At 44.3% G+C, this 11,013-nt stretch overlaps 1 protein-coding gene across 2 annotated transcripts in view; it reads right to left on the bottom strand.

Moving 5' to 3' along the window:
• Positions 1–10,298, bottom strand: part of tmeff2a (transmembrane protein with EGF-like and two follistatin-like domains 2a) — a 163,940-nt gene extending 153,642 nt beyond the window's left edge. For both annotated transcript variants that reach the window (XM_063214310.1, XM_063214311.1), the window contains exon 1: positions 9,572–10,298. In XM_063214310.1, coding sequence (XP_063070380.1) covers positions 9,572–9,755 — 184 coding nt within the window. In that variant the 5' untranslated portion in view covers positions 9,756–10,298. The remainder of the gene's footprint in view (positions 1–9,571) is intronic.
• Positions 10,299–11,013: the final 715 nt, after the last annotated feature.

Raw genomic sequence — 11,013 nt, 5'->3', positions numbered from 1 at the left:
GCAGGCAAGCAGGCAGGCAGGCAGGCAGGCAAGCAGGCAGGCAAGCAGGCAGCCAGGCAGCATCGTTACGTAACGGGCATGCCTAATTAGCATGCCAATTAAGGCAATTACCCAAGGACTTGGGATTGTGCAAGAGGGGGAGGTGGAGGTGGAGGTGGAGAGAGCTGGGGGGATCAGTCGTGCTTGCAGAGGCTGCCTCTGAGCATCCAGACTCTGTGCCTGAGCCTGTGCTGTTGTTGACTCGTAAATGTGCTCTCCCCCCTCCCTCCCACTCTTCTTGGCTCTGTTGTGCTCTCTCTCTCTCTCTCTCTCTCTCTCTCTCTCTCTCTCTCTCTCTCTCTCTCTCTCTCTCTCTCTCTCTCTCTCTCTCTCTCTCTCTCTCTCTCTCTCTCTCTCTCCATCTCGCTCTCTAACTCTCATATTGGTACAGGCTTTGAGCATCCAGTCTTGTTTACTCATGAATGTTTCTCTCTGCCCCCACTCCTCCGTTCTCTCTCTCTGTCTCTCTGTCTCTGTCTCTGTCTCTGTCTCTCTCTCTCTCTCTCTCTCTCTCTCTCTCTCTCTCTCTCTCTCTCTCTTCTCTGTCTCTCTCTCTCTCTCTCTCTCTCTCTCTCTCTCTCTCTCTCTCTCTCTCTCTCTTTCACTCCCCCCTCACCCCTCCATCTCTCCACCTCTCCCTCTCTCTGCCATCTACAGTTTATGCAGGGGTAACTCATAAAACGATAGCAGCACCTCTTTGCTTCATACACATGCACCGAATGCCTGCTTGTTCCTCACTGCACCATGCGTCTGGCTTGTCTGCCTTGGTCTTAAAAAGAAAACAATAACAATAACAAGGAAACAAAAACAACAGGCACAGCAGCAGCCCTGCACCCCAAAGACAGAGCCAGTTGTTGTGTCTGGTATGTATGAGCTCCATGGTTTGGCTCGTGTAAACAGGTCGCGGGATGAAGAGCAGACATCTGGCTAATACTGATGCACATACTGGCACAGTATTATACAACTACAGTCCAGACCCCTGACCGTCATAACTAGATGTCAGAGGTGGAAATTTCCACAAAAATATGAATATCAATACTACTACTACTACTACTACTACTACTTCTAGGCCTATTACTGTACTACTACTTATTGTTGTTACTGGTACTAGTATTGCTACAAATTACTCTACTATACTCTATTACTACTACTACTACTACTACTACTACTACTACTACTAATAATAATAATAATAATAATAATAATAATAATAATAATAATAATAATAATAATAATACTACTACTACTACTACTACTACTACTACTACTACTACTACTACTAATAATAATAATAATAATAATAATAATAATAATTATTATTATTATTAGCATTATTATTATAATAATAATAATAATAATAATAGAAATAAATATGTTTCATACAGCACCAAGATAGACATTTCCATATGCTTCTACTTATACAGTCAATATAATAATAATAGTACAATTTCAGATAGGGAAGTCAGAGACATAGTGGGGTGTCTTGTAGCAGGACAGACTATCAAAATCACTCTCCACATACTACGGGTTAGTGTGCGGTGGGTCTGAGGGACCAAGGTAGACTTTTGAAGATGCAATATGTCACACAGAGACTAGCAATGGCACTCTCCTGCCACAGCAGCCCCACCTGTACTGTATATCGGGTCTCTGAGGGTCTCTGTGATTAGATGAACAATGCAGACGACCTCACGTGTCATTAGAGATCAATAGCATGAACAAACGGGGTAGCTTGAAAGGTCTTTGCATGACAATTTGTGATGAGCTAAGGTGTTATGTATTTTACCAGGGAGCCAACAGAAATCTGTCGTCTGGTCGCCGTAATGTGGTAGGTCAGAGGGGCTGAACTATTCTGACATAGACACGGGATGTCTGAGAGATGCTTTAGGCAAGCGGCGGTTGGCTACACATTTCAAATGGCATACTGCTGCCACAGAAGTGGATCTGGCATTCTCCCACACAGCAGGCACCAGAGATTATGTGATTCACAAACACAGCACCTCCTCCTACCGTAACGCTTCACCACCCCCACCCCTACAAACATTTCTTCCTTTTCCCCTTCTCCTTCCTATTCCCTCTCCTTATTCTGCTTTTCCCCTCTGCCTTTTCAACTCAACTCCTCACCTTCCCAGCACTCTCTCTCCCTCTCTCCCTCCTGAGTGGTGCACAGTAAAGCAATGCACCAGAGACGATAAACACAAAGCCTCCTTGCACTCAATCACCCCCTCCCAACCCTTCTCTTCCTCCTTCTACTCCTCCTCCTCCTCCTCCTCCTATTCTCCCTCCTCCTCCTCCTCCTCCTGCGTCTCCTCCACTACTTAACCCCCTCTCCCACGCAGAGCTGCTGCCTCTCCCGAGTGGTGTGAAACAGTGCGGCTCGTTTAAGGAGCAGAAAATGCCCTAAGTGATGTTGTGCCAGTTGCTCGCAAACCTGCCTGTGGCACATAAACATGACGCATTCACCCCGGGGCTGTTTAAGCCTGGCAGACAGAGGGAGAGAGAGAGAGAGAGAGAGAGAGAGAGAGAGAGAGAGAGAGAGAGAGAGAGAGAGAGAGAGAGAGAGAGCTGACACCTCTGTTTAACTCAAAGACACAATGCTGCTTGCTTGCTTGCTGCTGCATAAAAGACAGAAAAAAATACTGATCCATGCAAGTGCAAGTTAATTGAAGAGTGTGAGAAATGGAAGGAAGCACTCCTAAGCACAATAACCTAAAGGAGCTCTGGTAAGAAGCAAGACTTTGAGAGCATTCAAAGCATACATCACAACGTAATCCATGTACACTGACTATAGCGCCAGGGCTTTCTCAAAAGGCAGCACACTCCAAGGTGCCTTTGTTCAGACTTTCACAGTTAAGCACTCCTCTGTGTGTTTCCGTGATTCATACCGAACTGCTATTTCTTCTTCCAAGCACATAAAAAAAGAAAGAAAAAAAAAATCCAAAAACACTCCATTATTGTTACAGCTTAAGATATATGCGAATTAATTAAAGACGAAAAAGAAAACGCACATTCCAAGTAGGGCCCATAATAGATGTTCCACATGTTTTTCGCTGATTTATTGAGTAATTTAACACTGGAACCGAATATCTGGGGCCAAAAACAGACATTCTTAACTCAAGTAATAGAAACCTTCGGGCCAATGTGCTCTGTTTCTGCCAGAGACAACCAAAAACAACAACATCAGGGATGAGAGTGAGAGGATTTGGAGATATTGCGGTGGTTCTGTATATCATACTTGTAAACCTCTGTAAGTGACCTCGAGTGAACTGATGAATCTCGCATTACATAAACAGCTTTAGCGGTTGTTGGTGCATGCACTTCTGACCCTCCTAATATTAAAGCAATACTTCTGCTCCTCTGTGCTTTTATTATGTGCTCGTAATAATAGGGAGAGCAGCCTGGTGCACTGGATTTCAAAGTGGGGGTTGGGGACCCCTGGGGGGCCGCAAGGGGTTGCTAGGGCGGCAGGAAAAAATAGTAATTGAATAAATAAAATAATTTATGTACACCAAAATAAGCCAAACATAAACCAATTTTACCATTAGTTAAGAGGTGCATATAATAATCTATTGCATCTCTGATCATTATTACTACTATCGTTATTATATTATATGTGTTTTCCAGGGAGCACTGACTACTAGACCTAGACAATGGGGGGTTAAGCGTAACGTTTGGGAACCATCAGCCTAGACATTTAGATGAATCAAGTGGCAGAACATATTTTTGCCCGTCTAGTGCTGTGACTGACAAATATACAGGGTGATTGAAACATTCCATGATTTGATAAAGTCAAGTTAATTTTTGGAGCACAACTGGCTGTTTGCAGACCTTTCTTTTTCCACTATCTAGTATTGTACCATTGAAGGGCAGACACTTCACACTTCACAGGTGACATCACAGAGTAGCTGATCTACCTATCTAAAATGATTCTCGGTTTTGTTTGACAATTTCTCTGGCAGAGATTTTACTTCCTGATTGACACCTCTGCTGGCTAATGCACCCAAGGCAAGTGAATCATCAGTGGGATGCCAAGTGGTGGGAGGAGTGAACTCCGTTGATGTTTGAAATCTGATTTACCAAATTGCGAACGTTTGAATGACATGTGTAATCTACTCTTTTTAAAGTCCATCTGGGAAACTCCCATTGTCATCGTGAGACAGCACTCAACAGCACACAAGTGAACACAACAGAATTGCATTTATACCTCAACCGTGCAACCCCCAATGGCAACCCCCAATGGAATCATTAACCCCCTCCCCCAACGCTACCTCGTTCCCTGACTGGTCATATTGCCAGCTTGAATAATACAGTTTGATTGACTGAAAGTTTACAGCTGATGATCCCAGGCTAGTGATTAATGGCCTGCCTTCCAAAACAACCAGTTAAGAGTGTAGGCCATCTGTTCATTTGGCCAGCGAGAGGATGTGATTCGTAAAATCACTTGTGCTAAATGCAGCACGGATAGACTTAAGTTAGATAAACAGGTTGTCTAAGTAGTATTGGACTGAAGCTTTCAAGTCCAGTTTGCCCATGATGGACATTCAAACCCATCAAGGCGGTATACAATATAAACACAGCGATGGTGCCCGGGACCGCTTCAACTAATGATTCCACTTAGCCCAGTCAAATAACATTGGCCTAACTATATCGCCAACATAAATGACTAAACCAATATATAGGCTGCTCAATAACACCAGCCAATACAGTGCCACAGGACTGTTGGTATTGGTAGAAATGCCATTAAAATTACACAGCCAATCTCTTCCTCAATGTGCCATGAAGAGATGCATTGATGGATGGAGTGAGATGTATTGAACATGGATGCTGTGACCAGGCCCGCTGACAGCTTTGGCCAGGCCCAGGACAAAGTTGTCTGAAAGGGCCCCCCAGCCCAATACATACAATGTAATGAGGAACCAATTATGGGCCCCTCTCTCCCTTGGCCAGGACAACTGTCCTGACAACTGCCCCCCCCCGCCCTAATTATATGCTAATAAATTCACTGGCTGAAGGCTGCAGAGGATCGTAACCTGAGCATCAGTTGGAATAGAGAAGAATTTACCATTTTATTTGCTCAATATTGCTATATACCAGTTTATAAATACAATAAACTACGAATGTTGTGGTATCAGTGTTTGGATTATTGCCTTTGTATGATCATAACCAGCAGGACACACCACGCATGCACACACACACACACACACACACACACACACACACACGCACACACACACACACACACACACACACACACACACACACACACACACACACACACACACGCACACGCACACGCACACACACACACACACACACACACACACACACACACACACACACACACACACACATACACACACAAGCACACACACAGTACTGAAATGGTATGTACAATAACACTAAAAGAAAGAAAATCATAACACATGGATATACGTAAGACAATATTATATGACCTTTTGGATTCCTCAATTACGCTAATCTAATATTCTATGTATTAGAAAACGTTGAAATAATATTCCAATATATCTATGTAAACAAAAGAACACCTCTACTATTTCAATATATATATATATAAAAATACAAGTTTTGAAAAAACAATGCTGCGCATACCTTGAGTAAAATTTCAGTAGGCCGCCTAACTCATGAGTATGAGACTCGTGTAGTAAAAACAGAAGCTGCACTTCTCAGAGTAAGCCAGGAGCCAACACACACAGAAGGCACGGCACATACTGTAGTATAAGCCATCTGTATTCCACAGCACAGCTCGTCTCTAGTAGCTGACTCCAACATTGTGCACGTTTGCACCAAAACAAAACGTATCAGTTAACACTATTTATGTATTTGTGCCGCCATGCTCAGAATACCCTATCAGCGTCACATACAAATATACTGCACAGTCAAGCTCAAATGACACACACACTTACACACAGACCCAAGCATCCGTGCACACACACACACACACACACACACACACACACACACACACACACACACACACACACACGCACACACGCACACACACACACACACACACACACACACACGCACACACACACACACACACACACATGCACACACACAGAAGAAACATTTATCACCTTTATACAGTTTATGGTGTGTGAAAATAGATATAACAAAATGTTATAGTCAGTCCACACAGCATGTATTGTCTGCTAAGCAAAACACAAAAGCTGATGTATGAGTAGACGAGACTGTGGTTTGTTAAGGCAATTCTTTCCTGCCATTCTTGAACAATGCAACACTGCAGCTGCCCCCCCCCCCCAAATCGTTTTAAATGACTCCCTGTTATTGTTACTGTACCCAGAGAAGACATATCTTACAGTTAAGGTGCGCTGTGTAAGATGGTGGCCAGAGTAGGTATTGCAACTATGCTTCTCATTGAAATTGTGCTGTCTATTGATTAAAATTTGATCTTTTCATTAATATTTACTAAGTAAGTAAACTAGTATTTACTAGTATGACCAAAATACAGTACGTTTTGCAGCTAAAAATGTCTATTTCTGGAAATTCAAAATGGCGGTCCATTGGAGAAGATCCTCCTTTTCATGTATGAAAAGTGCAATTTTCCCAGTCATAGTGAATACTTGAAATTTGATGGTAGTGGTAAGTATTTAAAAAGGTAACCATTGTAAATGGGCAGCATGGATTCTGGAAATGAACTACTAAAAATATTACATGGTGCACCTTTAAAAAAGAGCAAATTCTGGGGGTGCAGTGGCTCAGTGGGCTATAAGTACTATGTACCCGGGATCTGAGTTTGAATGCAGCTTTAGGTCATTTCTTACTTCTTCCCCCATCTCTCTGCCACTCGTTCCTTGTGAGACACTCTATTGATGAGTATTCTATTGATGAAATGCTACAATGATTGTGAAATTGAATAGAACACAGTTATCCATGTGCACATGCTTCCATCATGCATTTACAGTAAGTAGATGAGGATTTTTTTTTATCTGAAAGCCCCCCCCCCCCCACACACACACACACACTCACTCACTCACACACACACACACACACACACACACACACACACACACACACACACACACACACACACACACACACACACACACACACACACACACACACACACACACACACAGAAAGAGCACAAAGATAGTAGAGTGAGAAACAAACTGTCAGTACTACAGGAAACTGGCAATTAGAGATGTGTGTGAGAGAGAGGATACAGTTCTCTAAACCCATAAGTCCAAAGGCCTAGAAAATGTCCCTCGTTAGAACACGTATGGGAAACTTCCCATTCCAACCCTATGCCGTCCGATTTCATTATTTGCTTCGCATCATGCTTCACCACGGAGCAGAAATAAGGTTCAACTCAGCCAAATAGAGGAGATGAGATGACATGAGCTGAGCTGAGATGAGATGAGATGCGAAGTACCACTCATGATGCTACACCAAGAGGTTTTAGCGAGCCCTCTTGTCCTCGCTCAGTGCCATAAGTAGAGATTGTGGCGAGCTGAATAATTAAAGAAAACAAGATGGCAAGAATGAAATATTCAAAAGGTAATGTTTATATGCTACTAAATAAGGAATAAAGCACTGAGACACTCACAGTATATTCTGCCAAAATGTGATCTCCGGGGCACAATGTAAAGACCATCCCTGTTCTACTCACTGCCACATCCAAACCAAAATGAGACAGACCGGACAGTGGCTTGTAATTGCTTGATGAACTACCCACACAAAACCTAAGCAAAGATATCAGATTTTTTGTGTCAGTGTCGGGCACACTTCAAATATAAATCAACTATATTTATTAAGCCAACACAACACACACAAAAAACTTTAATTGCAGCATGACTATACATCCCAAAACACACTGGACAAAACTCAGAGGACTTACAAATAGGTAAACATTGTTCCACATGCCTGAATGAAATATTGTCGGAGAGCAAATGTGCTAAAATGTTCAATCCATCACTGTCATTAAAACACATTATTTGGGTAGTTTATGACTTCGGGGAGAGTGCTTTATTGGATTTTTGCTCGGGCCACAAGTCAACAGCTGAATAATGCAGACAACACAAATTAAAGTCTCGTAAACCGAGTGCGGATCACTACTGTTAAGTGTCAAACAGGCTATGAATGGGACTGTTATTTTGACACAAGTTTATAAAGATTTAATGGAAATGCTTATTTTTTTAACTACTTGCACATCTTGTCATTAACATGTTAGTACAGGCCACTGTTTGCTCAGCCCTGAATGTATCCATTCTATCAAACCAAAGGGGAAAACAATAGTATGGATAGCTGAAACACTATTTTCTGCTGTCCATTCCTCCTCTTACAATGCTCGTTTTATCAGGATTTCCTTTGACTTGACCATTTCCCTGAGGGAAATAATTAGCATTTCACATTATTGGCTGCAATTGCACCCATGATCAGAACGCATTAAACATTGGTGTGAGTCAATGCAACAGGTCTGTTTCAAGTAGCCACAGAAAACGGTTGGCAGCATTGGACCCCACTGGTGCGTTTAAAAGCAATAAATCGTAAGGTAGGCTACACCATTGTAAACGTTATTTATGAGGGTTTGGCATGGACCGGGGAAAACAACTTTCAGTCCAATGCAAAAAGAACCCTATTCAAAGCCACGCATGACAAAAGAAAAGAAAAAAATACGAAATACAGCCTCCTGGCTGTGCCTTTAAACGAATGCGACGATTATAATGAAGGCCTGTGCTTCTTGAGTGGAAACTCAGAGGCATATCGCTCTAAACGTTTCTCTTCCCTGGTCGATCGAAGGTAGTGGGCTCAGACGTGTGCCGCTGTGAAATTATTATGGCGCTTATCATAGACACAAAAAACTCACTCCTTCGTTAAGTTTGACTTCTAGACATAATGAGAGAGCGCACTATACGGAATTAATAGCCTACGCTGAGCGCGGGGCCAAACGTAGATAAAGTTGATTGAAATTGTTGCTTTCCACGTCGTTCCAGGATGCTCTTTAGGATACAACCCCATTCTGCGGTGTGGCATACAAAGCATCCTTACCTTCTGGCAGCGGTGCCTATTGATGTAGCCTATATTGCGCAACTGGCTAAGTGTAAATCGCAGACTGTGTGTGTGTGTGTGTGTGTGTGTGTGTGTGTGTGTGTGTGTGTGTGTGTGTGTGTGTGTGTGTGTGTGTGTGTGTGTGTGTGTGTGTGTGTGTGTGTGTGGAGAGAGGAGGGTATTGCAAATGAGTGAGAAAGAGTTTGTTATATCTCTCTGCGCGTGTGCGTGCGTGTGTGTGTGTGTCAGAGAGAGAGAGAGAGAGAGAGAGAGAGAGAGAGAGAGAGAGAGAGAGAGAGAGAGAGAGAGAGAGAGAGAGCGAGAGATGATGATGATGATGATGATCCTTACTGTGCTTGATTTACCAACTGCATTGATTAATTTGGTGATCGCGATGCGTCGAAAACAATTCACATAAATTAAATCAAATACATTCCCCCTGGCACACAGTTAAAAACAACGGATGCGATAAGGGGACAGGCTTTGGCTCTTAGGGTCTTACCGGAGCAATTCCATCCCGTTGGCGTCTGACAGTCGCTCAGTGAGGACGGGAAAGCACGAAGTTCTTGGACTGGAAGGGCGGCGAAAAACGAAATGACCGTGATCCAGACCCACTCTCCCGTGATTCTGCTCCACTGCTGCGGACGTTGGAGCTCCAGTGGCGCCGCTGCCGAGAGGAGACCCATCTCAGTTCAGCGGCGTCCCCGGAACACGCTGGAGAATGGTAGGGGCTAAATCACACGGGCGCACCGACAACTCCCGGGCTTGCGCTGGCAGCTTCAGTGGGCAGCTTGGCAGCCAAAAGAGGGACATTTTCCGATGGAGTAAGCGTTCCCCATGAAGCGCCTTAGAAGATATTAACCCCGCAGATCCGCTCGAAGCGAGTTGGTTTCAGCTGCGATGGAGGACAGAGGGCGGCAAGATGCTGTGTTAGAAAACAAGCGACGGCGGGTAGGATGGCAGGTTACCGTGGTTGGGAAGTTAGCCAAGGAGTTAAGCAGGATGCTTGACAACAGAAGGCAAGAATATAGAGGCGGGATTAGGGACGTGAAAATAAACAAATCAAGAAATGGAAAAGATGGTATCCCCTGGAAGACGGTAAAGTAACTGTTACATCCACTGAGCTCGAAGATGTCCGCTGTCTGGGGGTCTTGGTGTGTATGAGAGCGCTCCGGCAGCGCAGTGAGTTTGTCATACAGCCACACTCACTTCCATCCTGACTGCCTTCTCCTCACACAGACACGCTGAATGTGAGCTGCAGGTTAGGAGTCTGGTTATGATCACATGGGTGAGAGAGAGAGAGAGAGAGAGAGAGAGAGAGAGAGAGAGAGAGAGAGAGAGAGAGAGGTGGAGTGGGGTGGGGTGGGGTGGGGGTGTGAGAGGGAGGAGGAAGGTGGCTATAGCACCCTGATTGGAGGAGAGAGAGATGCTGGGGCTTCAAGCGCGAGGGGCTGGTCCTGCACTTCCACAACGGTCAGTCTTGCGCGATGTCACTGTCTCATCCAGGCGACCACTGGCGCATGGAGCATGGAGTGGCATGAGGACGAGACGAGACATTTCAGAGAGAGAGAGAGAGAGAGAGAGAGAGAGAGAGAGAGAGAGAGAGAGAGAGAGAGAGAGAGAGAGAGCAGTGGCATTGTAATTGGGCCCTGCCATTTTAAAAAGGCAGCAAAAAATCGATCCAACCAGCTGGAGCTCGGATAATTGCACTGCTTTGAAATAATGCGGACGCCGAGAAGCTTCCTGTCCCACTGCTATAGACTTTAGTATTGTATTTCCCCGGGAACTTAGGGCTGTCTTTGACACGCGGCGCACCGCCTGGACTCCGGTAATTGATATGCTTACGGCCATAGAGACACCACTGTACGGTATAACAGACAGTAATTGTCGGAGGAACTGCATGAAGGAGCGTATACTCTATCCGGGAGGACACGGGTTTGTGAT

This window comes from Engraulis encrasicolus, chromosome 13 (assembly GCF_034702125.1).
Source record: "Engraulis encrasicolus isolate BLACKSEA-1 chromosome 13, IST_EnEncr_1.0, whole genome shotgun sequence".
NCBI lineage: Eukaryota > Metazoa > Chordata > Actinopteri > Clupeiformes > Engraulidae > Engraulis > Engraulis encrasicolus.
The sequence above is the reverse complement of the archived record's forward strand: the minus strand, read 5'-3'. Positions and strand labels throughout refer to the sequence as shown.